Source organism: Manacus candei, unplaced genomic scaffold, assembly GCF_025592945.1.
Source record: "Manacus candei isolate 608988 ecotype Guabito, Panama unplaced genomic scaffold, ASM2559294v1 h1tg000117l, whole genome shotgun sequence".
Lineage (NCBI taxonomy): Eukaryota > Metazoa > Chordata > Aves > Passeriformes > Pipridae > Manacus > Manacus candei.
In genome coordinates this window covers 562,660-590,552 of record NW_026138165.1, presented here as the reverse complement: position 1 = coordinate 590,552, position 27,893 = coordinate 562,660, and the positions used below count along the sequence as shown (strand labels likewise).

The following is a 27,893-nucleotide window of genomic DNA, read 5'->3' as shown; positions in this document are numbered from 1 at the left end:
GGGAACACACCTGGGGACACCTGGGCACACCTGGACACACCTGGGGACAGGTGGGAACACACCTGGGGACACCTGGGCACACCTGGACACACCTGGGGACAGGTGGGAACACACCTGGGGACACCTGGGGACACCTGGGACAGGTGGGAACACACCTGGGGGGACCTGGAGACACCTGGGCACGTGAGGGGACACACCTGGGGGGACCTGGGGACAGGTGGGGACACACCTGGAGGGGACCTGGACACACCTGGGGGGACCTGGACACAGGTGAGGACACACCTGGGGTACCTGGGGACAACTGGAGGGACCTGGGGACATGAGGGGACACACCTGGGGACAGGTGAGGACAGGTGAAGACACACCTGGGGACAGGTGGGGACACCTGGACACACCTGGGGACACACCTGGGGACAGGTGGGGACAGGTGGGACACACCTGGAGTAGCTGGGGACACACCTGGACACACCTGGACACACCTGGTGGCCCAGGAGGTGCCGGTGTCCCCACGGAGGTGACACACCCGGCGTCCCTATGAAAGTGCCACGCCCGCTGGCCCAGGGGACACACCCGCTGGCCCAGGGGACACACCTGGTGGCCCAGGTCACTATGGAGGGGACACACCCGGTGGCCCCAGTAGATGCCACCCCTGGTGCCAGTGTCCCCACACTCCATGTCCCCAGGAGGTGCCACCCCCATGTCACCCCAATATCCCCAGGTGTCACCCCCATGTCCCCAGGTGTCCCCAGGTGTCACCCTCTTGTCCCCAGGTGTCCTCAGGTGTCCTCAGGTGTCCCCCCTGTGTCCCCAGGTGTCACCCTCATGTCCCCAGGTGTCCTCAGGTGTCCTCAGGTGTCCCCCCCGTGTCCCCAGGTGTCACCCCCTTGTCCCAGGTGTCACCCCCTTGTCCCCAGGTGTCCCCAGGTGTCACCCTCATGTCCCCAGGTGTCCCCAGGTGTCACCCAAATATCCCCAGGTGTCACCCCCCTGTCCCCCAATATCCCCAGGTGTCCCCAGGTGTCACCCCCCTGTCCCCAGGTGTCACCCCCTTGTCCCCAGGTGTCCCCCCCATGTCCCCCAATATCCCCAGGTGTCACCCCCATGTCCCCAGGTGTCCCCAGGTGTCCCCAGGTGTCACCCCCTTGTCCCAGATGTCACCCCCATGCCCCCAGGTGTCCCCAGGTGTCACCCTCATGTCCCCAGGTGTCCCCAGGTGTCACCCCCATGTCCCCAGGAGGTGCCACCCCCTGTGTCAGAGGTGTCACCCCCTTGTCCCCTGGTGTCACCCCCTTACCCTCAGGTGTCCCAGGTGCCACCCCTGTGTCCCTCCTGTCCCCAGTTGTCACCCTCATGTCCCCAGGTGTCACCCCAATATCCCCTGGTGTCACCCTCTTGTCCCCAGGTGTCCTCAGGTGTCCCCAGGTGTCCCCCCCGTGTCCCCAGGTGTCACCTCTTGTCCCCAGGTGTCCCCAGGTGTCCCCCCCGTGTCCCAGGTGTGACCCCGTTCCCCCCCCAGGCCCGGCTCTGTCTGAGCCGGAGGAGGACGAGGGTCGGATCATCAGGGGGTCCCCGTGTCTGCCCCGCTGTCCCCTGCAGGTGCCACCCCCCTGTCCCCAGGTGTCCCCAGGTGTCCCCAGGTGTCCCCAGGTGCCACCCCCGGTGTCAGAGGTGTCACCCCAGGTGTTCCCATGTCCCCCCAGGCCCGGCTCTGTCCGTGCCCCCCGAGCCCCTCCCGGAGGACGAGGGTCGGATCATCGGGGGGTCCCCGTGTGTGCCCCGCTGTCCCCTGCAGGTGCCACCCCCTGTCCCCAGGTGTCACCCCAGGTGTTCCCATGTCCCCCCAGGCCCGGCTCTGTCCGTGCCCCCCGAGCCCCTCCCGGAGGACGAGGGTCGGATCATCGGGGGGTACCCGTGCCGGCCCCTCTCCCGCCCGGCCCAGGTGCTGATTTACGGCCCCCTGCGCTGCGGGGGGGTCCTGGTGAGACCCCGATGGGTCCTGACAGCGGCTCACTGCAACAAAAGGTGAGACCCCGAGGGCCCCAAAGCCCCCCATTTATCCCAAAGCCCCCCATTTATCCCAAATCCCTCCAATGTCCCCAAATCCCCCCATTTATCCCAAATCCCCCCATCTGTCCCAAATCCCCCCATTTATCCCAAATCCCTCCATTTATCCCAAATCCCCCCATTTATCCCAAATGCCCCCAATGTCCCCAAATCCCCCCAATGTCCCCAATCCCCCCATTTGTCCCAAATCCCTCCAATCTCTCCATTTATCTCAAATCCCCCCAATGTCCCCAAATCCCCCAAACATCCCCAAAACCCCCAATACCCCTAATCCCCCCATTTATCCCAAATTCCCCCAATACCCCAAATCCCCCCATTTATCCCAAATCCCCCCAATATCCCAAATCCCCCCAATGTCCCAAATTCCCCCAATGTCCCAAATCCCCCCATTTATCCCAAATCCCCCCAATGTCCCCAATATCCCAAATTCCCCCAATGTCCCAAATCCCCCCATTTATCCCAAATCCCCCCAATGTCCCCAATGTCCCAAATCCCCCCAATATCCCAAATCCCCCCCTGACCCCCATCTCTTTCCCCTCCCCTCCCCAAAGGGGTCTCCGTGTCCGGCTGGGCGAGGACGAGCTGTGGCGGGAGGAGGGGTCGGAGCAGGAGCGGAGGGTGATCCAGGGCATCTCCCACCCCGAGTTCGACCCCTCCACCCTGGACAACGACCTGGCGCTGCTCCGGCTCGACCGGCCCGTCCGGCTCGGCCCCGCCGTGGCCACCATGCCCCTCCCCCGCTCCTGCGCCCCCCCCGGCACCCCCTGTCTGCTCTCGGGGTGGGGCACGGTCACCTCCCCCCAGGGTGAGAGAGGGGGAAATAGGGGGGAAGGGGGGGGAGTGGGGGGAAATGGGGGAAAAATTAAGGGGAAAATGGGGGGAAATGGGGAGAAATGGTGGAAAATGGGGGGGAAGTGGGGGAAAATGAGGGGAAAAGGGGGGAGATGAGGGGAAATGGGGGAAAATGAAGGGAAAATGGGGGAAAATGGGGGAAATGGGGGGACATGGGGGGGAAGTGGGGGAAAATGGGGGAAAAATTAAGGGGAAAATGGGGGAAAAATTAAGGGGAAAATGGGGGAAAATGGGGGGAAATGGGGGGAAATGGGGGGGAAATGGGGGAAAAATTAAGGGGAAAATGGGGGGAAATGGGGGGGAATGGGAGGGAAATGGGGGGGAAATGGGGGAAAAATTAAGGGGAAACTGGGGGGAAATGGGGGGGAATAGGAGGGAAATGGGGGGAAAATGGGGGGAAATGGGGGAAAGGGGGTGGAAATGGGGGGAAAATAAGGGAAAATGAGGGGAAATGGGGGAAAATGGGGGGAAAATGGGGGGGAAATGGGGGGAAAATGAGGGGAAAAGGGGGGAGATGGGGGGGAAACGGGGGGGGAAACGGGGGGGGGGGAGGAAGGTGTCCCCTCCCCCCTTGACCCCTCCCCCCTCCCGTTGGCCCCTCCCCCCGCCCGCAGTGACCCTCCCGGGCCGCCTGATCTGCGCCGACATGCTGGTGCTGCCGGACCGGCTCTGCCGCCAGGCCTACCCCCAGCGGGTCACCCCTAACATGTTCTGCGCCGGCGTCCAGAACCGGCGCGTCGACTCCTGCCAGGTGACACCCCAAACCCCCCCAGAAATAGGCCACGCCCCCCCAAATTCGCCCCGCCCCCCCCAGTCTCCCCTCCCCCTGCCCGAATCCAAACCGGACGGATTTGGCACCAAATTTAAGGGGTTTGACCTCAAAATCAGGACTGAGCCACGCCCAGGAAGTCAAGACACGCCCACGAACTCGAGGCACGCCCACAAATGCGAAACACGCCCACAAATTCAAGACACGCCCCCAAATAGGCCACACCCATAAATTTGCCCCTCCCACCCCGAAGTGAAACCCAATTAATTTGGCACCAAAGTTGGGGGGTTTGGCCTCAAAATCAGGCCTGAGCCACGCCCACAAACTCAGGACACGCCCACAAGCTTAGGACATGCCCTCTAGACTAGGCCACACCCCCAAAGTCTCCCCTCTCCCTCCCCAAACTGAAATGTGATGAATTTGGCACCAAAGTTGGGGGGTTTGGCCTCAAAGTCAGCCCTGAGCCATGCCCAGAAAGCCAAGACACGCCCACGAACTCAGGACACGCCCACAAGTTTAAGACATGCCTCCTAGAATAGGCCACACCCCCAAAGTCTCCCCTCTCCCTCCCCAAATTGCAACGTGATGAATTTGGCACCAAAGTTGGGGGGTTTGCCCTCAAAATCAGGCCTGAGCCACGGCCGGAAAGCCAAGACACGCCCACAAGCTTAAGACACGCCCCAAAATAGGCCACCCCTCTAAATTTGCTCCTCCCACCCCAAATCGAAACCCAACGAATTTGGCACCAAAGTTGAAGGGTTTGGCCTCAAAATCAGCCCTGAGCCACACCCAGTAAGTCAAGACACGCCCGCGAACTCAAGACACGCCCACAGCCTTAAGACACACCCCCTAGAATAGGCCACGCCCCCAAAGTCTCCCCTCCCCCTGCCCGAATCCAAACGGGATGGATTTGGCACCAAATTTAAGGGCTTTGACCTCAAAATCAGGACTGAGCCACGCCCGGGAAGTCAAGACACGCCCACGAACTCAGGACACACCCCCAAGCTTAAGACATGTGCCCTAGAAGAGGCCACGCCCCCAAACTTGCCCCTCCCCCTGACCAAATTGCAACCCTCCCCCCCCAAGTGTCCCCTCCCCCACCCTCAAAGTGTCCCCTCCCCCCTCAGGGTGTGTCCCCTCCCCCCCCAAGTGTCCCCTCCCCCCTCAGGGTGTGTCCCCTCCCCCCCCCAAGTGTCCCCTCCCCCCTCAAAGTGTCTCCACCACCCTCGGGGTCCCCCTTTGACCTCAGGGTGTCCCCTCCCAAAAATGTCCCCCCCAAAAGTGTCCCACCCCCAAAGTGTCCCCCCACCCTTTGGGGTGTCCCCTCCCCCCCCAGGGCGTGTCCCCCTCCCCCCTCAAAGTGTCCCCCCTGTCCCCCCCCTTTAGGGTGACTCGGGGTGACCCCTCTGACCTCGGGGTGACCCCCCTGACCTCGGGATGTCCCCTCCACCCCCCACTTTTAGGGTGACTTGGGGGGTCCCCCCCTGACCTCGGGATGTCCCCTCTGACCTCGGGGTGACCCCCTGACCTCAGGATGTCCCCTCTGTCCCCCCCCCTTTTAGGGTGACTCGGGGTGACCCCTCTGACCTTGGGGTGACCCCCCTGACCTCGGGGTGACCTCTCTGACCTCGGGGTGACCCCCCTGACCTCGGGATGTCCCCTCTGTGTCCCCCCTGTCCCCCCCCCTTTAGGGTGACTCGAGGGGTCCCCCTGACCTCGGGGTGACCCCTCTGCCCCCTCCCCCCTTTAGGGTGACTCGGGGGGTCCCCCTGACCCCGGGGTGACCCCTATGCCCCCTCCCCCCTTTAGGGTGACTCGGGGGGTCCCCTCTCGTGCAACGGGACCCTCCAGGGCATCGTGTCCTGGGGGCTCCAGACCTGCGCCCTGCCCGGGCACCCGGGGGTCTACACCAGGGTCTGCCGGTACCTGCCGTGGATCCAGATCACCATGGACACCAACTGAGGGACACTGGGGACACCCTGGGGACGTGGGGACATGGGGGGGACATCGTGGGGACACCCTGGGGACGTGGGGACATCGGGGGGGACACGGGGAGGGGGGACATGGGGGTCAGCACCAGGGTCTGCAGGTACCTCCTGTGGCTCCAGGAGACCATGGACAGGGATTGGGGGACACTGGGAACACGGGGGGGACACCCTGGGGACGTGGGGACATGGTGGGGACACGGGGGGGATATGGGGAGGGGGGACATGGGGGTCAGCACCAGGGTCTGCAGGTACCTCAGGTGGATCCAGGAGACCATGGACAGGGACTGGGGGACCTTGGGGACACCCTGGGGACACCCTGGGGACACCCTGGAGATGTGGGGACATCAGGGGGACATGGGGGGGACACAGGGAGGGGGGACATGGGGGTCAGCAGCGGGGTCTGCAGGTACCTCAGGTGGCTCCAGGAGACCATGGACAGGAATTGGGGGACACTGGGGACACCCTGGGGACATCCTGGGGACACCCTGGGGATGTGGGGATATCCTGGGGACACCCAGGGGACACCCTGGAGATGTGGGGACATCGTGGGGACATGGGGGGGACACGGGGAGGGGGACCATGGGGGTCAGCACCGGGGCCTGAGCTGGCTCCAGGACACCATGGACAGGGATTGGGGGACACTGGGGACACCCTGGGGACACCCAGGGGACACGGGAGGGACACGGGGACACTGTGGAGAACATCTTGGCCACCATGGAGAGCATCTGGGCCACCATAGAGAAGATCTGGGCCATCGTGGAGGACAGCTGGGCCACCATGGAGAAGATCTGTTGGTGGGGAGTGGCTGTAGTTACTTCTTTACTTATGTATTTCTTTTATTTTGGGACGTGGGAGGTAGAGGGGGCCGGAGAAGGGATGTTGGGGGGTAGCGGGCTGGTGTTGTTTGTTTCCCTTTTCCAGCACTGCATTTTGGTTTGGTTTGGTTTTTGCTTGTCAGTTTTTCAATGCAATAAATCTCTCCAGACATGGAGCTGCCATCCTGCAAAGGCCGGGCCCCCCCACTGCTGCAACGCACAGACACAGAGAAATAGATACAGACACACAGAGACTCCCAGACATACACACAGACACACACACACAGAGTGTAGGTGCAGAAAACCTTCCAAGAAACACCGAGGATGGAAAACCTTAATGCCCACTCAAGGAAACTCTCGCTGCCAGGGAAAAGCTTTAATGTGGGAAGAAACAACTTTCTCCTGCAGGGTGCTGCGATGTTTTCTTTATCTGCTGCCCGGAGGTAACTCCCTTGCTCCGAGCGATAAAATCCTCACAGAGGTGCCTGGGCCCCCCCAGGGGGGTCAGGCGGGTCCCAAACCCAGGGGAGCACACAGCCTTTCGGGGTTTGTCGCTCACGCCAAAGGGGTTGTTCCAAAAGCCCCCAAACAGGTTTCTGCTCCGGCTTTCTTGGCCAGCTTTCCCGCAGTGTTCTCGGCCGTCCCAAACAAACAGTGTTCAAGCTCCGGGCCCGGCCCGGTGCAGACACAGCCCCTGCCGCGCTCTCCCTCTCCTCCCCCGCCGCCTTTCAGGCCCCGCGCACGGGTCGGGGCCGCCCCGCCCTCCCCCCTCCCAGCGGCGGTGCCGGAGCGGGGCGGCCAAGGCGGTCCCCGCGCCCCGGGGCGGCGGCAGCGGCAGCGCCGGGGCGAGGAGGAGGCGGCGCGGGGGGAGGCGAAGGCGTTCGGCGCTGGGCGCGGAGCCCGGAGCAGAGGGGAGGCCGGGCACGGGCCGGGGGCGCTGCCGGCGGGGCCGGGCGGGGTCTCCGTGCGAAGCACAGTTGGGGTCGCGTCGCTGGGAGTCTTTTCGGTGTCGTGGGGTCGCCCCGATAGGGGAAAATGTTAAGTTGCTGTGGAGAAGATGTTACGCTGCTGCCGCTAAGGGGAAATCGAAGCTGCAGAGTTGAACAAGTGCAGCTCGCAGGGCCCGGGGCTGTCGCTAAGAGAGCAGCCGTGTGGGCGGGGAGCAGCCAATGGGGAGGTGCCCAGAGGCAGCCAATGGGAAAGCTGCGGGATGGCGGGAAGGGGCGGCCAATGGGAGAGCGCGCGGTGCAGCCAAGCGTAACCAATAGACAACCGATGGGACACCGAGCAGCCAATGAGGAGCTGCCGCCAGGGGAGGGTGCTGAGAGACTGCGCATGCTCCGAGAGCGAGGGACCAGTTCGGAGAGAGGAAGACTCTGAGCCTTCATCCCCTACGACCACCCGAGACGGCCACGAGAGAGAAGCGCGCGGGCGCCAGAAGGCGTGTGCCGAGATTGACCTCGAACACCGCCCAGTCTCGGGTAGGTCATGAATATGTAAAGTGCGCGATGAATATGTATGCCGGAGTTGTAGACAAGGGGAGCTGTGAGGGGGGAGGGTGTGCGCCTGTTAGTTGGAGGTGTTTTCTTTTCGTCCTGCGCTGTAACAAACAAATAGCGGCTTAATAGGACCTGTGGCTATTGGGTTTTACTACGGTCGGCTTTTCCCGGCCTCAGTTCCGGCCAGCCAGGCAGGAGCCATCCTGTGCTCGGCTGCAGACTCCGCTGGAGGCAGGGACTCCCTGGGGCGCCCTCGAGATTTCGCCGAAGGGACTCCTCACTTCACTGGGCTCGCTGCGGGAGCAGACGGGAACCTCTTGCGACCAGTTGAAGGTATTTTTTTCGTATAATTTGTTTTCGGGTGACCGGTCATTGGAAAGTACCTGTAAGCCGCTTTCTGTTTCGGAGTTCGTGTGTGCCCCGGTAAATTGTTTCTGTTTCGGAGGTCGTGTGTGTCCCGGTAAATTGTTTCTGTTTCGGAGTTCGTGTGTGTCCCGGTAAATTGTTTCTGTTTCGGAGGTCGTGTACGGTGTGTAAGGCAAAGCTTGTGGGTCTTAATAAATTATTTCAGAAGTTTGGTGAGTGCAGAGTGTGTGAAGTATAGCTCTCAGTGTCTGGTGTAGGTGGTGTGAGAGAAGTTTTCTTAGTGTCTTGTAGCACGGATTTTAATCAGCATGTGTTGGCATCTGAGTGTCTGGCGTAAGTGCTGCGAGTGAGAGAAGATTTTTCCTTGTCCTGTAGCAGCGATTTTAATGGGCACGTGTTGGCATCTGAGTGTCTGGTGGGCATATTGTGAGAGAGGTTTTGTTATTGTCTTGTAGCACCGCTTTTAATCAGCACGTATTGGTGTCTGAATGTCTGGTGTAGCTATTGTGAGAGCAGTGTTCTTGTGTTCTAGCAGCGATTTTAATCAGCAAGTGTTGGCATCTGAGTGTCTGGTGTGGGTGCTGCGAGTGAGAGAAGGTTTTTTTCTTGTGCTGTAGCACCGATTTTAATGGGCAAGTGTTGGTATTTTATTGTCTGGGTTAGATGCTGCGAGTGAGCAAAGTTTTCTTTTTGTCTTGTAGCAGCGATTTCAATGGGCACGCGTTGGCATCTGAGTGTCTGGTGGGAGTGAGAGAAGTTTCCTTAGTTTGTCTTGCAGCATCGATTTTAATCAGGAGGCGTTGACAACTCAGTGTAGGTGCTGTGAGAGAAGTCGTTATTGTCTTGTGGCAGCGATTTTAATTACAAAGTGTTGGCATTTCGGTGTCTGGTGTAGGTAGTGTGAATGGGAAAAGTTTTCTTATTGTTTTGTGACCCGAGTTTTAATTAGCACCTCTTAACATCTTAATGTTTGCTGGAAGCAGTGTGGTAAGAAAAGGCTTTCTTATTGTTCTGTAGTGCCAATTTGAATTCGCAGTTGTTAACATCTCAGTGTCTGGTGCAGGCAGTGTGATTAGGAGTTTTTATTTTCTGTGGCAGTAATTTTCATCAGCTTCCCAGTATTTATTTCCCGCAGTTCCTAACTTAAAAAGCAGTTGTATTTAAGGGTTGGTATAAGGAAAGGTGGTAGAAAAGGACCTGTAAATTACTATGGGAAATAGCCAGAGTAAGAAAGTTGTGAAAAAGAGTCCTGTGGGCTGTATTTTAAGCCATTGGAGAGATCTGGATGGTGTGAGTGGAAGTGGTGTCAGTAAGGCTAACACGATTAAATCTTGCAGATAATGGTGGCTTTTGTATAAATGAAAGGAGGGAGAAAGTTGGCTGCCGAATGGAACTTTAAATTATAATACGGTTTTGCAATTAATGTTATTTTTAAGGTGTAATGGAAAAGGGAATGAGGCAATATGTGGAGATAGGTTTTTCTGTTTGAGAAACCATCCAGAATGGCAGAGAGATTGCAGGATAAACGTTTCACTCCAGGATTCCTTGCTATTACCATTAGAAAAGGACAGGGGGAAAGAGAACCAAAAGATAAAAAGGTGCTGCTCATCATGCAGCATCGGGCAAAGGTGCTTTCAAACAAGAAAAGGGAGAGGCCTTAAGTCTGACGGGGTTATAGATCCGGAAGAATTGAGAGCACCACACCCCCAGTTACCCCCGAGGGACTTGAAGCCCCTGCAGTGGCATCAGGAGATGAATCTAGCAGTGATGACAGGGAAGCAGGAGCCAGCGGCAGCACCCCCATCACCGCACAGGAGGAGTAAAAGGAGCCCAAAGCCCCCAGCTCCGGGCCCCCCTTGGGCAGGGAGTAGGACGGGCAGGAGAGTTGGTGAGAGTAAAGGTCCCTTTTAGTGCAGCAGATCTTGATAATTGGAAGGAGGTGGTTAAGGGATACCGAGATGATCCCGATGAAATAGAAAACGTTTTGAAAGGACTGTTAGAAACCAATATTCTGATTGGTCAGATGTTGATTTAATGCTTAATGAGATGACTGTCTGCGATTGCCTTTGTTCACAGGCGAGCCAGAGTGGTGTCCCTTTGGCCGTGGAGAGGAGAGGAGCAGATGAAAGACTAAAGCCATTGAAAAAGCCCGAACCCCATCCGGATGGAAGACACTCCTCTAGCGGCCAGGCCAAGTCCATTCCCGGAGCCCAGGTGTACCAGGCGAACCCAGGAACGGGGAGCAGGCCTACCTGCGGCAGCGGGATCCGCCAGGCAGGGGGAAACGGGGCACGGGAGTGGGATGCCATGTCTGCCCCACCCAGCCCAGGCGTGCCAAGGGTGGGTGGCCCTGGCTCGAGGGCCACCAGGTCTCCTGTGTGGTGGGAGATGGGAGCAGCCGGAGCCCTGCACTGATCAGCGAGGGGCCGCCTGCCACTGCCACCCCCTGTGACGGTGGGTTCCCCCATCGCAGCCCAGCCCCAGCCCCGCGGATCCCCACCGAGGGAAGCAAAAGCCTCCAGGGGCTTCCCATGTGCACTCCCATTGTTACCTGGTCCCTGGAGCCCAGGTGCTTGGTGCCAGAAGTGAGAGCCCCCCTCGGGGCTCGCCCCCCCACCTCAGTGGGTAAGTGACAAAACCATCAGAGTAGCGTGTGCCCGGCCTCCTCCTTGTTCTCCACCTCTCATGTCTCTTGACAGCACCAGGCTGGAGTCAAGCTCCACAGGGTCTTCTTTCCTCAGTGATTCAGCCCAGCCAGTTCCCTTGGCTGTGGTTTTGATGGACAGTCAGTGGGGACAGTGGGAATCTCGTTCCTCCATTCATGCTCATCACTGATTAAACGGGGAGGTATTTGGCTATTCATCAGGCACATATAATAGTATATGTAATTTCTGTCTCCTCTTTTTCTGGATTAAGCGAAGGTGGCCTGTCAAGCTTGGTAAAATTTTGTCACAGATTAGTGGTATGTGCCACATGCCACCAATGGTCTGATTCCATTGTCGTCCCCACCTACTGTCCAGGTCAGATTTAACTGGATTGTGGTGACCTTGCCTTCACAGCACTCACTTTAAGTGCTGTGAAACTTTGTTGTGAACTAAGAGGATACAGCAGTATGTGTTTTAGTCACAAACATTGTACAATATCTACAGAGGTAAGGAGTGCTCTGGAGGGCAGGGCCTGGGCTGTCTTCTCTTTCCTCCATTTGGAGAAACACAGGTCCCTCAAAAGTTCCTCATTTCTACGGTGCTGGGGGTCTGTGCTTAAATGAGCACTCCCACGACTTCTTAGAAGGAATTGGTAAGGTCATTTTATTGTAGGATGGGTAGTATACGAGGCACAGCTGAACAGATCAGGAGAAAGAACAGAAGAGCCTCTTAACACAAAATGGCTCCAGCCTTAGATACTTTAGGGTAGGGAAGGTGCTGGAATAAGGGGAGGAGTTAAGGCAGAGTATGCAAATTCATGGGCAATCAGAACACAGGATATATATACATAGGGAATAAAGCTCAATATATATAAAATCTTATCACGTACAATGGACTAAATACAGAATTTATAATTTTAACTCCCCAACACGGTACCATTTCCCCTGTGCTCCAAGGGGAAAGCCCATAAATACAGTGTCTGCTGCGTTTGTCAGATCCTAAATTTGTTGGTATTTCCCTAGTTTTTCCATTGCAGCCTCTTCCGAAGATGTGTCAGTGTCACAGTGACATCCACCACGTGTGCTTGGTTGTCCTTCACAAATATGAGGTGCCATTTATGTAACTTGTTGTTATCTCTTCTGTGTGGTTCCTGAAACACCACCCAAATTTTCTGTTTAGCTTCCTTTGATAAGATATCACAGATACAGTTGTACCTTTTAAGTCTTGCCTCCTGCAAGGCTGGGCAATTCCCAGTGATATGGGAGCATGTTTCCTTTTCAGCCTGGCAGTGTCTGCAGGATTTGATGTGCCTTGCTTGTCTACCCGTTGCCAGGAACTCTCTTGTGGGGTAAACGTTGGCTCTCAATTGCAGTGCTGTTCTAGGCTTCGTGTGGGTGATGCCTCTGTAGTTGTTGATCCCAAAGTTGCTGGTCCCACCCCTTTCAAAGTTAGTAATGCCCAGGTGCTGGGATACCAGCTTGGTCCATTTTGCAAATTCTGATGCTCTCCAGTTTCAGGGTTTCAGAAAGCTGATCTTCAGAGTGGGTACCTCCCATTCCAATGTTCTTTTCTCATCTCCATCATTGGATAGTTGGATTACTGGTTTGGTTTCCAATATTGTTGGCTGTTTCCTTTGTCTTCTCCAGCTTTTGTCCATAGCTTTTCATCTACTTGTTTGATTCCTTTTATTTTCAGAATTGTTTTGACTGTTTCATCTGAAGACTGAACCAGTCTCTGCCATCTTTGGGCTTGTGCACTTGGGATCAATCCTGTCAACCTGGTGATACCCAAACCTCCACCCCTTGTGCTTGAATTTAGGATGATGTGAGATGTGCTCAGTGGCAAATGCAACTATTCCTTGGCAGTGGATCGTATCTGTAGGTCCAGGGACTGGAGGAACCCTACTTTCACATCAGTGTGGGGCCTGAGTAGGTTAATGTGGGGATGGGATAAGTTTTGCAGATGTCAGTTTTCTGTAATGGTTTCAGCGGTGCCTTATTGATCCATTGTGACCAATTTGCTAATTTTGCAGATAGTTCTGGTGTATCTCTACCAGTCCAGGGGTCAATCTGCCGGCCCAGATATTTCTCAGAACTACCGGGTTCAATCCCATTGAGGGGTGTGCAGTTAAGGGTCTGTGCTGGACAGTCACTGACGGTGTACGAATCCTTAGTTGGCTTGATGTAGAAGCCGTGGCACTTTTCTCCCTGTGTCCTGAGACCAGTAAGTTTGCAGAAGGTCTGTAGGATTTTGATGTTGTTTTTTATGCCTTCCCAGGATCCATTTAATAGGATCAAGTCATCAGTGAAGGGCGTTGCTGTTATGGTGTTCCCTCCCTGTTGGTACCCTTTTCCACACTCTTGCAGCTTGCACAGCAGAGGGTCTACAGGCAAATTGAATAGAAGCAGCGCCATTGGATCACCTCGTTTCACACCACTTTGTATGTGGATGTGATCTGTGCGTTCATTCTTTGTGTCTATACATGTGTAGATGTTCTCATCCATGTTCTTAAACAAGGTGATAATAGGAGGGTCTACTCCCTTCTGTTTCAGACCCCTTAGGATGTGTTGATGGCTCACGGTATCAAAGGCCTTTGCGATATCAACCAATAGCACTCGCAGTTCTCTGTGTCCTTAGCATTTCAAATTAGCAGTTGTAACAGTTTGGGATTTTTGGAGCATCCTGCCTGTCTTCTAAATCCTCTCTGCCTGAGATTAATGGGGTATGCCTTGGCCAGCTTTGCTGTCATTGTTCTGGAAAAGAGGCTTAAAATGATTGATCCAATGGTAATGGGTTTCTAGTTGCTGATGTCCTTCAGGCGTTCCGGTCTGGTTGACTTTGGTATTAAAACAAGCAGCACCTCACCATGTCTGGTATCTGCTGATGCCAGCCATAGATGGAAAACTTCCATGGTCTGGTATCTGCTGATGCCAGCCATAGATGGAAAACTTCCATGGTCTGGGAGTGGCGAGGGTCCAACTGCCACTGCCACCCTCTGTGACGGTGAATGGCGAGTCGATAACTAAGTGATTCCAGGTGGAGGTGAGAAACTGGAATACTTTATTGAAGAGTGAAATGTAATTTAAGGGTCTTGGGGGTTGGACATGTTAATGAGGAGGACAGGTCATGATAATAAGGGAATTCCACAAGTTTTTACTGCAGTTACTTAATTGATTAATCTTTCCCTCAACCAGGATTACATGGGGGGAAGAGGATAAAGGGTTTAAACATGGTCTGATAACGCCATCTCAAAGTCCTTTCTTATTTTGCTGCAGGAGCCAGACTAAGCCACATGGTTGTACATCACCAGGTCTTGTGAGGAAGGTCCAGTCAGGTCCCTCAGGTCATGGGATTTCTCTCAGTCCCTGTTGTTGAAGGTTTACTGCTCAAGACCACTAAGCCCCTTTCTGCTGACAGCTGGGTTTGGCCTCCCACGTGCCCTGCTGTTGGTGCCAGGCCCCTGAGCCCTGGGCATTTGGTGCCAGAAGCGAGAGCCCCCCTCGGGGCTCACCCCTCCCTCACTGGGTGAGTGACAAAACCATCAGAGTAGTGGTATTTCACCGACGGCCGGGACGCCAGTGGGCAGGTCACCCTGCACTGCCGAGCACGTGCCCGACCTCCCGCTTTTTCTACAGCTCTCATGTCTCTTCCTGCGGGGGGTCCGTGCTTAAATGAGCGCTCCCACAACTCATTAGGGTGGAACTGGTAAGGTGATTTTATTGTCGGGAGAGTAGCAGATGGGCACAACTGAACAGATTAGGAGGAAGAAGAGAAAAGCTCAAACACAAAATGGCTCCAGCCTTATATCTCCCAGGATAGGGAAGGTGCTAGAACAAGGGGAGGAGTTAAGGCGGAGCATGCAAATCATGACTATATAAGGAAAAAATATAAATATGCATAACACTGCAGCATAATCTAACCCATCAGAACACAGGAGTCACATACATAGGGAATAAAGTATGATACATGCAAAACCATACAATGCACAATAGACCAAATACAGAATTTATAATTTCCAATTCCCAACATCTTCCCAGACTAGAGTCAAGCTCAACAGGATCTTATTTCTCTGCTGATTCCGCCAAGCCCGTTCCTTTGGCTGTGGTTTCACTGTATAATAGGTAGGGATAGTGGGAATCTCCTTCATCCATTCATGCACATCACTGATTAGATGACAAGGTATTTGGCTATTTATTGAACACGTAGAAATATATGTTCTTTTTCTGGGTTGCATGAAGGTGGCCTGTCCACCTTGGTCAGAATGGTAGAATTTTGTCCAGAAGTCAACGTTATGTGACACGTGATGATCTGAGTCCCAGTTGTCATCCCCACGTACTGTCTGCCCTGATCTAACTGGCTTGTGGCAGCCCTGCAGCCGTAGGTATTGCTTAACTTTATTGTAAATTAAGATACAACAGTATGAGCTATTTTTGCCTTGACTATGCCATTAGCTCGCAGATAATGTGGTGTGTGGAATACCCACTGAACTCCTTCTTCTTTGGGCCAGTCTTGGACTGTAGCTGTGAAATATGACCTGTTGTCTGATTGAATTGACACAGGTTTTGGGAAGAAACTGAACCCTGCTTTAAGAGCTTCCAGAGTGTTTGCCCCAGTTGCTGGAGGGAAAGCCTCGGCTTGTACCAGTCCTGATCTAACTTCCACTCCTACCAACACATATTGCTTTCCTTCTGATTCCCAAAAAGGTCCAGTATAGTCCACCTGCCATGTGTGCCCCGGTCTCTTCCTGTCTCTTATGTGCAAGGGAGGTTGTTGTAGGGGATGATGCTCTAGTCAGACTCGACACTGTTCCCATGCAGATATGCAGGTATGAGCCATCTCAGGAGTTACTGCCGTCCTCTACTTCCTGCTTGTTTGTATAGATCTTGTGCCCCTGTGTGCTTTTGCTTTGAGTGCAACCACTCTAATAATTGGTCCCAGTTTTCTGCTGGAGTTTTTACGTGTGGTGGGGCTAGTCTGGCCAGTTCATCTGCCTTGTCATTCCAGTGGCTAGTTGGGATTTCAGTCTCTTGGTGAGAGGCTACTGTTGCCTAAAATGAAAGGAAAATTCTCTGGAGAGTTTGTTGAAGTAAGGCAGAGAGCAGGTCTTTATTTAAGGCCTTAAGGTGCATAAAATACATTCATCACACACATGCAGAATAGCTGTTACAATTTTATGATGCTGGCTAATTATCCTATCTAACCATTACATCCTGGCCCAAAAACTGTACATCCCCCCTCCCGCCTTCAGGCCCTCCCCTAGGCACACCTCCCCAAATTGGGTTGGTGGTCCCAAGAAAAGAAGAGTTGGTCCCTCCTTCATCTTCATCATCCCTCTCTGTCCTGCTCGACCCTCTTTCAAGGATCCTGGGTGTTCTCTACTAGTTTAGTCTAAAACTTGATAAGGGGTGATCAAAATCTAGAATGGTGATAAAAGATTGTGGCCTTAGATACTTCCTAGAGTTAATTTTAGATATAATACTGTTAAATTAGAATAGGCCTTGCTTGCTTGTGTTAATTCACAGACAGGATATAGTTAAGTTTATAATGAGAACTGTAACAGGAGCAGAAAACCTTGGGGTTTCGATAAGGGGCTTTGAGGCTTAAGAAGAGGGACCTTGAAGACTGCTAAGAAAGGTTCCTAGAGATGATACCAGTTTTGAGGTAATTGGACAGTGCCAGCTCAGCAATTCTTAGCAAAGGTGAAAAGTTTAGAGCCAAGGAAGACTCTTACTTCATCTAAAAGACCCCCAAATGAAGACCCTCAAGGGGCATTCCGAGGCGGAGTTGGAGGTGTGGTGTATGTTAATGATTTCCCCTCCCAATTGTCAGGAATTTGCTGACTGTATCTGTAACACAATTAATGTATATGTAACATTGTATGACATAAAAGGGCCAAACAAAGGGAGTAGGTGTGCATACTGGGTGGAGATATTCCCTATGCACCCTGTGCCTGAATAAACATACCTACTCAGTACTCTCTGTGAGTTTTGGGGTTTGTTTCCACAAGTCAAGTTATATCAAACAATGTGTTATGTTGTATATGATGTATAAAGGTACATCTCCTCCAGATTGGATGTTCTTGCTAAAATCTTTCTTTGGAAAAGAACATTAAACAGAGTTTCAGGAATTTGACACAAAGGGTAGTTAGAAATGACACTAAATTGTAAATACTAGGATCTAAGGATCATGCTGCAGGCCTTTTAATTTGGTCTAGGGAAGTGAGGGTGTCCGGGGGAATCCAGACCATTCCTCCTCTCCACCATATTCCCAGGAGTTTCACTTCTTGCGAAGGCAGTTGTACTTTTTCAGGAGGGAGATGTTTAATAATGTCTATTTGGGTTGACTGTCCAGGTGCAGTTTCATCTCCTGCTACCAAAATGTCATCAGTGTATTGGTATACTTTTACTCCCTGTGCAAGAGGAATGAATTACAATTCTGGTGCCAGAGTGTGGTGTGGTAGAGTGGGTGAATGCTTCAGTCTTGTGGGAGGCAGGTTAAAGTGTCCTGCTGGCTTTCCCAGATGAAAGCAAAACACTCCTGATCTTGGTCCCACAGGGGAAGCATAAAAGACACGTCTTTGACATCAACAGTGGCCATGATTTGGTGGTTTTGATCATGTATGGTAGCCATTAGTTCAGCAATATTTGGGACTGCTGCAGTAAGGGGCCCTGTGTTTGCATTAAGGCGTCGGTAGTGCCCAGTTAATCTCCACTTGCCTTTTGGCTTGCGAAGTGGCCAATTCTTAATTAGAGATGGATGTAACTCCCCCAGACCAACGCTTGTGGGGAGATCTCTGCCCTCAACCTCAAGGAGTGACTTTGGGGGTTCCCCAGCCAAGGCAGGAATCTCCACACACCCCTCCAAGGAGGGTTCTGTTGTAAGAACCTGCCCCTGTGAAAGGGGACTGGCCCTTTCGGTAGAAAGGGATGGACAGACAGTCACTGGACTCCAGGGGTTGCCTCACCATCAGGGGCTTCATTCAGAGTGGAAGCAGCGGCAAAAGCTCTTCCCCCAATGGGGGGCACTCAAAGGGCTTCCCTTACCGGTGGGTCCGTTGGTGTTTGGTCAAGGCAGACCTGTGAGTGCAGCTCTTCCCACCCTTGTAGGGCCTCCCCTGGTGTGGCTGCGCTCGTGGGTGACGGGAGTGCAGTTCTGATTGAAGCCCTTCCCGCAGTGGGTGCAGCGGAAGGGCCTCTGCCCCGTGTGTGTCTGCTCATGCCTGAGGAGATGTGAGCTGTTCCTTGCCATGGTCCGTGGGAGGAAGGGAAATGGGACCGGGCACTGCAATAAAGGTTCTGACACAGCTGAGGTCTCGTGCAGCAATGCCACTTTATTCAGGGAAAACAAGGGTTTAAATAAAGCGGGTCTGAGGGGCGGATTCTAAACTGGGGAGGCGCAAGAGATTGACAACTCAGGGAAAAGTGTGATAGGGAGATAGGGGAAAGGTGGGTGGAACTCCCAGGTCTCTAAGGGAATGGGCCAATGGTAGCTCTCCCTGCACTGTGGCACAATGTAACCAATCAGCGGCAGAGGAGCGGGAAAACAGGGGAGACAGGGTGACAAACAACTTTGGGAGGGAAAATCTAAGGGAGAAATGGAGACAATATGAAGGTATGACAGAATTCATAAAATTTAATGTGATCGATGAAACGAGGCCATAATTTTGGGTTGCAAGGAAATAAAATATTTATTAATGCCAACAAGCAAAAACGGCCAGCCAGGCGACTTGGAGGAAACCTCAGTTCCTGCCACAGTCCGCAAAAGGGGAACAGAAACAGCACCGGTTATATCCTCTGTTGACACCTCCCCCCAAAGTCATGTCGTTGGTTCATTGGTGGAGGTCTCGCGGGCTGCCTTCTGCTTGGTTCCCTCTTCGCGGGCCAACCTGAGGTTGGTTCCTCCGTTCGCGGGTAATCACCGTTGCTGAGGGGTGTCCACCAATAATGTCAGGGTCATTAATTCTATGGGGCCGTGGTCCTGGAAATTTCCATTGGGATGACAACTGATCACCCGGACTCCTCGTGGTCTGCCCCCTCCATATTAGGTCTTATTAGTATGCTTAAAACAAACATCTCCAAAAATATAACATGCAAAGTCATTTTCGTGTTGTGTTCTGCAGCTTACAAAACTTGTGGTTAGGTATTTCACAACATGTCAACTTATGATTCTGACAAACAATTAACATAATATAGTAACTTTATTAATGTTTCCTATTTGAACAGCAAATTTTTTTAGGTTACTTATAACAATCCCCCCTCCTAATTTCCTCGTAAATTTGCTGGTCAAATTCAATCACTGCCTCCCTAGCCACTTCTAAGAGGGAGGCCTGATCTTCACTAGAAGACTTCCCACTCATGTCTTCATATTGCTGCTTCATTGTTAGTAATTGCACAGTTTCAATTCTGTTCTTAACAAATGCTTTAACCTTGTTAAGGATACATGGTCCAAAAATTAGTGAAGCAAACAACATTATTAAAGGACCTGCTAAGGTTGAGATTAGAGTTGTTAGCCAGGGGAACTGACTATGCCAGGTATCTAGCCAATTTTTTGAAGCATCTTTTTCTCTTTTTCTTTGTAGTATCCCCTCACGCAGTTTGGTCATAGATTCCTTGATGATTCCTGAGTGATTAGCATAGAAACAACATTCTTCTCCTAGGGCTACACATAACCCCCCTTGCTGCAGAAACAGCAAGTCTAACCCTTGTCTGTTTTGCAAAACCACTTCTGAAAAGGAATTCAGAGAAGTTTCTAAGTACAAAATAGACTTCTCTGTTCTGTCCAAATCTTCATCCACTGCTGCCCTCAGGGCAGTCAATCCATGACCCTGTTGTACTAGGGATGCAGCTCCAGCCCCTGTGATTCCCAATCCTAAAATCATTGCAATTGTTACACTTATTGGTTCCCGCTTTTGTATTCTGTGCTTATTCATTTCCCAAAACTCTAAAACAGATTCTTCAGAACGATACAGCATATGAGGCAGCACAGTTATCTGAATACAAAACTCATGATTCTTTTTAAATGCAGATACAGACACACACGGGACTAAACCAGTTTTAGAACATATCCACCACTCACCTTGGTGTGGTATAGCCCACTTATTCTTTCCTTCTTCTAGTTTGTCTACTTTAGTACCACATAACTCATGACTATCTGGAGGGATGTTCCCAATACATGTCCCCTGTCCACTGACTTGTGACATTGTGAGACCAATTTCTCTTTCTCCCCACCTGCATTGATTTGGGTTATCCTCTGTACTGAAACTAAAGGTGAGGTTCAATCCCACCCCCTCGTAGAAGGGAGGTCCCACGTTGTAACATAACCAACAAGACTCAGTCATGTCAGGGTCTGTATAATTGATGACTTTATAAGATGCTTCTACCAGGTTTAACATTGATTCCACTCCCCCATGTGATACCTTTTCTTTTTCAAATGATCCAGTAGGAATGACCTGTGTACCTTTAGATTCCTGTGACATTGAATTAGTAAGGACTTTATCTACCTTTTCCCTTTCTTTTTCTTGACTGTTGTCTCTAGATTTCCTTATTTCCAAACTGGATCCTAGTAATTGGGAATAAACAGTTAATGGCTGTTTCCTTATTGTTACATATTCACCTGGGTCTGCGGACAGTCTGTCTAATCTCACTCCCCAGGTTCGTCCAGTCAGCCACCCTCGGTCCTCATGATTCAGAACTTGCACTTGTAAATACTCACAACTGGAGGGTTCATTAGGGAGTACAAACCCTCCAAATGCAGGGGGCTCACAATGTGGAGGTCCCCATTTTACTTGTAAGTACCTGTCTGGTCTTTCAGGTCTCCAGGCAGTGGCTATAGTCTCACAACCCCAATATCCACAGTGATAGTGCCCAGGATAATTGCAATATGACCTCCCCGGGTTAGAAGTTGGACACCAATATGTGGCTCCCTTATTTACTGTAACAGGGGGTTTTCTTCCTCCTTTGCCACATTCTTGGGGTGTATTAGCCATTAACAGATCACAAACTGTCACATTAAATTTAGGACCTATGGCAGTTATTGCCTTCTGAACAATTTTTGAATATTTTGACCTGATTAAAGTCCACTCAAATGGCTGGTGGGCACATCCCAGAGAACTCGCAAGAACTATTACAATAATGAGTGACGCCAGATTTTGCCCCATTTTGTTTGAGTCTCTTCCTTTCGCTCTCAGTGGTCTCTGCTTTGAGTCACCTACTTCCCCACACGTTTATCTCTCTGCCTTCCTTCGTCTGTTCCTGCGCAGGGAACAACGAGGTTTTAGGTTCTTCTCGGCAGCAGAGATATTCTTCAAGGGATAGACTCAACTTACTTGATTTTCCTCCACTGATTCAGGCTGAGACTCATCTATTTCAAGATTTTGGATTCTGTTGATTAGTCCTAACAATTCAACATACCTCCTTCGATTGGGTTTTTCCAATTTCCCGCCTTTTTTCCGCGCGGTCCCAGGGTCCCTCCTCCTCGACGCCATTTCGTTTTCGCCGCGATGATCTTCTCTCCCTCCCGCCATCTTGGGTGTCTAACTCTCTCTTCTCTCTCCCGCCATCTTGTGTGTCCGGATCTTTCTCCTCCCTCCTGCCATCTTGTGTTCCACCGTGTTCATTGTCTTTGTCTGTATGTTCAGTATTGGTCTTGGGGAGGCTGACATTCTTGCTCATCATCTGGTGCTGTAGCACCATCAGAACAAGCCTCCACGCTATAAGTGCTTCTTTCGCAATTCGGTCTCCTTTATCACTATCCCGCCAGAGGCTGTAGCCTAAGGCTAGCCATCTCTCCAAACTGGTGTCGTCTGTAATTCTGCAGCCTTGGCGGTCAAGCCACCTGGCGAGTGCTTTTGCAGATTTTTTATCGAGCGGGTGACTGTGCTCGATGACAAAGTCTTTCAGGCGCCGATAAACGAACTTTTGGGAAGTGGAGAGTGTGAGTCCCATGGTGGTGTTATGCGGATCTCAGCACGGTCTCCCGATGTAACGCCTTCCCTTTTGTTAAATTTGGTGGGTGTAGGTGTTGGGGCAAGGTGTGGAATGTCTTCGACAGCTCACCTGTCCAGTGCGCGACACATGCAGCTTCCTCGAAGCTCACAGCCGTCCGTCCTGTCGAAGAGAGCCGGCGGAGCGATCTCCCCTCCTGGAGTCGCCTGAGTCCAAGGGTTGACACAGGAGTTCTCTTAATATAAGAGACCTCAACTGTGCCCCCATATTGGGCGCCACTTGCCACGGCCCACAGGGAAAAGGGAATGGGGACGCAGCACTGCAATCAGGTTCGGGACACAGTTGAGGTGAGGGAAGCAATGCCAACTTTATTAAGGGTTACAGCGACTTAAATAGGGTAGGTTCAGGGGCTGGACTCAGGCTTGGGGAGGAGCAAGAGACGGGCAGCTCAGGGAGAAATACGATAGGATAACAGGGTAAAGGTGGGAGGAGTTCTGGTGTCTCTGGGGAAAGGGGCCAATAGGAGCTACCTCTGCACTGCAGCAAACCACAACCAATCACAGGCAGAGGAGCGGGAAAACAGGGGAGAACAAGGAGATAAACAAGTTTAGGCGGGAAAATGCGGGGAAGAAGGGGAGACAAAATGGAGGACATAAATTTTTAACAATAAACTGGGGTACATGGAACTTCATAACAATACAACAATAAACTGGGGTGAACTGGTGTGCAAGTTTCGAGCTGGCTTCCCGCCAAGCCCCCGAAACTCGACAACAAGGACCCGCTTCCCAGAGAGGGAAAAGAAACGACCCAAGCAGCCAAAGCTATAGCAAAAATATATACATATATATATTTTACATATGAGACAGATACACACAACGAGAATACCACACACCACAACTCCAGAAATCCCAAACAGGGAAGAGGGGGAGGGAGAAGGGAGAAGGACAAAAAGGGACAAAGACCGAGCAAGTCAACCAGCCAACTAAAGGCAAACTAGCCAAAATCTCACCACTTCCCTTTGAACAGGCAGGATGGCTAGACACGGCCCAGCACTCTCCCCTCACGCGTGGCAGATAACAGCTGTCACTGTAGGCCTCAGCTCCAGATAAGCCAGACCGAGACAGGGACCCACCGTTCTCGAACCTCGCCGGAAAGGAAGAGAGCGAGGTCCCTCCTGCTGGTTTTATTTATACCTCAAGTTACGTAAAGGAATAGCATGGAATACCTCCGTGATCACTTTCCTAGTTCCTTCCTGGTTACAAGCTGGTCTCCAGGAAGGCCTAGAGTGAAACTATCACAAATTGACAGCTGGAGGACCAATGGCAGCCCTTCCCCCACCTCCGGCAAAGTGTCTTTGGAGCATTTGGTTCTGCTGCTAACTCTGGACAATGCTTTTTGAAGGGACCTTTTTTCCCACAGTTAAAACAGGACTGGGATCCGGTGAGAGTGGCGGCTAATAGACGTGCTTCATGGGATCCGGAGCCAATGTTCTTGCAGGCTTCAATCATCTCAAGTAGGGAGGGGTCTTTTAAGAGCCTTTTGACAATCCTCGTTTGCTTTTTTGATTACCAATTTGTTAAAGAGGATGTCTCGACTTTCCTTTTGTTGGACTTGTCGGCTAATGGCCTCTTTCAATCTAGTAATGAAGTCCACAAAAGGCTCTTTTGGACCTTGGTTAATTAATGTAAATGAGGGAGTCTGGACATATGCATCTGCTACCCTCTTAACTGCTTCCAATGCCAATTCTTTAGATACATCCAAATGTTTCAGATCAATTCTAGACTGATCGTCCCTACTTGAGTAATGTCCTTGGCCATAAAGCATGTCTACAGGCTGTGTCACTGGTATTCCCCTCCTCTCCACCTTTTCGTTAACCTAAGTTGTAATTAGTTTCTTCCACTCCGTCTCAAAGACGGACGATTGCACGGTGGAAAAAAGCCCATTTGTAACTGCACGAATATCATAAGGTGTGAGTCTATAAGGTAAAAGGAATGATTCCAGCAGGCCAACCGTGAAGGGTGCTCCTAACCCATACTGAACAAGAGCTTTTTTAATGTGCTTCAGCGTTGGGTAAGAGATAGGCCTCCATTCTGGAGCTTTACCCTCCTCTAAGTAAATTGGAAAGGCCTTTAGGAAGTCCCTGTCATTGGCCTGAGCAGCCTCCTCCCTGAAAGACTTCCAGGTGTTTGGATGGTTTGCCTGTCTCTCAGGGGAGTGCTGCAAACAGTCCGAGTCGGTGTCGGATAACTGGTAGGTAGGGTAGGCCTCGGTGGAACGGGCCCTATGGGCACGGTCATGTTTGCGGAAGCTGGACTTGACCTTTGGCCTGGCCCCGCCCCTCCCTTCCCTTCTGTCCCGGGAGGGAGGACTTTCTGGGGAGGAGGTGGAGCTGGAGGGAGAGGCCGTGGGTGTGGGTGTGTCAGGGGTGGAGTCCCTGACACACGCAGGTGGAGGCAGAGGTGGCCTAGGGGGTGGTGCTGAGGGAACCCACCCCCTTCTTTCCCGCACTGGCGTTTCCCGCAGCAACTTTTCCCGCCTTCGCTCCTCGCTCCTCGCCTCCCTCCTTCCCAATGCCATTTGATTGGTGCTGTGACGCTGCCACGACCCGTGGGAAAAAGGGAATGGGGTCGAGCACTGCAAAGAAGGGTTCTTTACACAATGGAGGTCGAGGTGCAATGCCAAAGTTTATTGAGGGAACAACAACTTATATAGGGTAGGTTTTAGGGTGGAGTTTGGGTTAGGGAGGAGCAAGAGACTGACAACTTGGGGATAAAGGTGATTGGATAACTGGGTAAAGAGGGGCGGAGTTAGGGCGTGACTAAGGGAATGGACCAATGACAGCTACCTCTGCACTGCACCAAACACTGACCAATGGCAGGCAGAGGAGCGGGAAAACAGGGAAAAGGCGGGAAAACTGAGGGGAGGAGAAGGAGACAACATGGAGGACAATTTAAAAAACAACAACTGGGGGTACTCATGACAGTACAACAATACAGTGGTGAACTGGGAAGAACTGGGGTGAAACTGTCGCATTCATGGGGTGTCACATCCGGTATAAATGAGTCAAGTCCAACATATAAGTGTCCATTTATGGGTTGTAGATTCTCCTCCAGGCTTCGTATCTTTGCCACTCGTCTTCATCCCTTCCAACATGACGCAGCTTCATTCTCCCTCCTGCCATCTTGTGACTGATGAAATTTGTGTGCCGAGGTGATAGTCGTTTCAGTGGATGAGAGTGGATTAGCTGTCTCCTAGCTCATTGCATGCATTAATACCCTCCCATGATGGTGGTCTGATGGGAAAAGGAAAACTGATGAGCTCCCTCTGCCCTGGCATCAGGCGGGTGCAGGGTGTCCCTGCCCTTCCCTCTGTGCCATTTCCAGCTCCTGAGGGAAGCTGAACCCAGGATTCACGGAGCAGGGCAGGGCCAGGACTGCTGGGGCAAGCCCTGGCACAGCACAGCACTTGCACCCCCTGTGTTGGGAGCCAGGCAGAAGGACACCAACCTGAAGGGGATTTGGATCCCCATGGTGAACATATCCCTGCAAAATGTGTCATCATTTCTGCAGAGGGGGCACTGGAGGGATAAAAGACCAGCATGCAGAGCCTGTCCCTGCAGGAAAGACACAAGTAGCACGAGTGAGGCCCTGGTGCTGCGGAGCCCCTGCTGTGCCTGTGGGGGTGAGGGAACCACTCCTACTTGGATGCAGTCCCTGTGGAACCAGGCGGTTTTGCAGGCTGGGCACACCAGGGTGTGGAAGGTCTTTCTGTCCTCCACAGGCTCCAAGCAGATGAGGCATTGGGTGCCCGGCTCTGGAGTCGCCTCCACTGCCTGCTCTGGGCTGTGTGTGGGGCAGTAGGAGCTGGGGGGAAAAGGGGTGGGTGAGGTGAGAAGTGCTGGGCCCTTCCCTGGTGGTGGCAAGGAAGGGACAGGGGGTACCTGAATGGTCTGTGGAACTGAGTGACACAGCCTCCCTGCTTGGCACGGGGCAGGTGGAAGCTCAGGTCACAGTGTCTTCCACAGCAGGAAATGGTGGCCCCGCTCTGGCCACAGATGCAACAGCTCTGGAAAGAGCAGCCCTATCAGCAGCAGCCTCAGGGCACTCCCTCATGCCCGAGCGTCAACCGCGGCCGTTCCCAAAGCACCAGGCTGATATATAACAGTCTTTTGCTGTGGGAGTGTTCTGGGCTCCTGAACACTCCCTCCTCACCAACTTCCAGCAGTTGTTCGTTGTAGTCTCTCCTCATGAAGTCCAAGAAGATAGCTTTGAGTCCTTGCTCTCCTGCTGCTGGTGATCTCTCCCTCTCGGTGTCCCACCTCGGTTCGTAGGCTGCTGCAGTGTAGCTTATCAAACATACGTGTCCTGGAATCTTCATTCCTCTAAGTCAGTTTTTGGCTGCCCCCGGTCAGCTTCAGTGGGCAACTCTCGAGCCTCTCTTGGCCCGTCTCCCATTTCGCCTGGGATTCTTCTCCCAAGCACTGAGCTGATTTATCAGCCCGTCCACTTGGCTCTGCTCAAGTGCTGAGCCTCAAAATCCACCCCCCACCAGCCCAAATGCAGTGGGGGGAAAAAAAGCCCCCTAGCCTTGGCCACAGGCAGCTCGGTTCAGTTATGCACTGTCCCAGGCGTCCCGCAGCTGCAGGGGGGGAAAGAAGGCCTGACCTCCTCCCTCTTTCCTCAGGTGCTGTGAATCTCTTCCTTCACAGCACACACTCCAAATGCTGACTCTAGTTCCCCAGAGGGGAAGAGAGGGAGCCCAGCCACCCCCTGGCCTTGTCCACCTACACGCAGCAGACACCAACAGCAAAACAACCAAGACAGCACTGCCAACCGTTTCCGGTGCTGTGATATGTGATTTTGAGCAGAAGCGAACCACATGGACAGTGATTGGCTCTCCGGGGAACACTGCCCTGGCACCCAATCACCTCTGAGCCCCTCGAACTCTCACGGGGGGCCAATTTCAAACTGTGACATCAGGTTAGATGTTCTGACAGTGTGTGTTGCAACAGACTGAAGATGCACTCAGACAGCAAGTTGGCAGGCAAGGAACAACAAACACTTTCTTCACAGCAGGCTTAGTTTTATAGTCTTTTTCTTCTGTCCACGTGCAAATACCATATCTCATCGGTTATATGTTCTTGTCCAGGCCCATCCTCTAATAGGCGGTCGGCATCCCTTCGCGTGCTGGCAAGTCTCAAAACAACACCTGTTATTTACTGCAGTTCTTCCTCCTTTTCTGCTTTCTAAGTCTCAGTGTTTACGTTCTTTTACCACCTCACAGCTGTAACTGCCCAAATTCAAGGCCTAAGCTGTCTGCAGCCCAGTTGTTTCCCACAGGTGTGAGGGATGTCCAGGTCGACAGTACTCCCTCAATATCTGTGAACCTGTACCCAACTGTAGCCCGTGGGCAAGGCTTTGGGTAACAGACTTTGTGTAAGTTGTTACCTATAACACTTTAGTTTTAATTCTGTTGCTGGGTAGTGAATCTGGACGATAGGGAGAGAGAGGCTTTAACCCCTCCTCCCAACTGGGGCCGAGGCCGACTCAGTTACCTGTAAAGGGCATCCAGCGGGACCACGAGGAGGTGCGACCACTGCGGCTGAGCCCAGTCAGTAACTCTGCTCCCACCTTAGGAGAGTGATAGTTACTCCCACCGTTAACCTGCACTTCACTGAATTTCTTCCCTTTGCCACTGAGAGCTCTGGGCAGAAATCCCAGCGCGTCAGCCCCCGCCGTGGGCCTTGGCGATGCTTGGCTTTAATTAACCAGTCGGATTCCCCTGGTCCGCACCAGTTCCGAGCCTGGTGCTGAGCCCTGGCCAAGGTGGGGCCCTGGCGTGGGGCCCCCTCTGGGGACCCTCCCCCACCTGAACCGTGGAGCTGATGTGTCCCCACCGGGCAGAGCGGGAACCCTCCAGACCCAGAGGGTCCACCCTGGGGCGGAGCTGGCA

General features: G+C 52.8%; 1 protein-coding gene and 1 long non-coding RNA gene across 2 annotated transcripts; one reads left to right on the top strand and one right to left on the bottom strand.

Annotated features, from left to right (window-relative positions):
* Positions 1-534: 534 nt before the first annotated feature.
* Positions 535-5,647, top strand: LOC127461956 (kallikrein-14-like). The gene is made up of 6 exons (XM_051770167.1): positions 535-652; positions 1,701-1,745; positions 1,845-2,022; positions 2,616-2,869; positions 3,531-3,667; positions 5,495-5,647. Exons 1-6 carry the CDS (start codon positions 535-537, stop codon positions 5,645-5,647), a joined length of 885 nt encoding a protein of 294 aa, XP_051626127.1.
* Positions 5,648-25,185: 19,538 nt separating this feature from the next.
* Positions 25,186-25,760, bottom strand: LOC127461979 (uncharacterized). The gene is made up of 3 exons (XR_007900252.1): positions 25,642-25,760; positions 25,448-25,554; positions 25,186-25,233 (listed from the first exon to the last, which is right to left on the bottom strand). It is a non-coding gene; the product is annotated as an uncharacterized LOC127461979 (long non-coding RNA).
* Between the last annotated feature and the right edge of the window lie 2,133 nt (positions 25,761-27,893).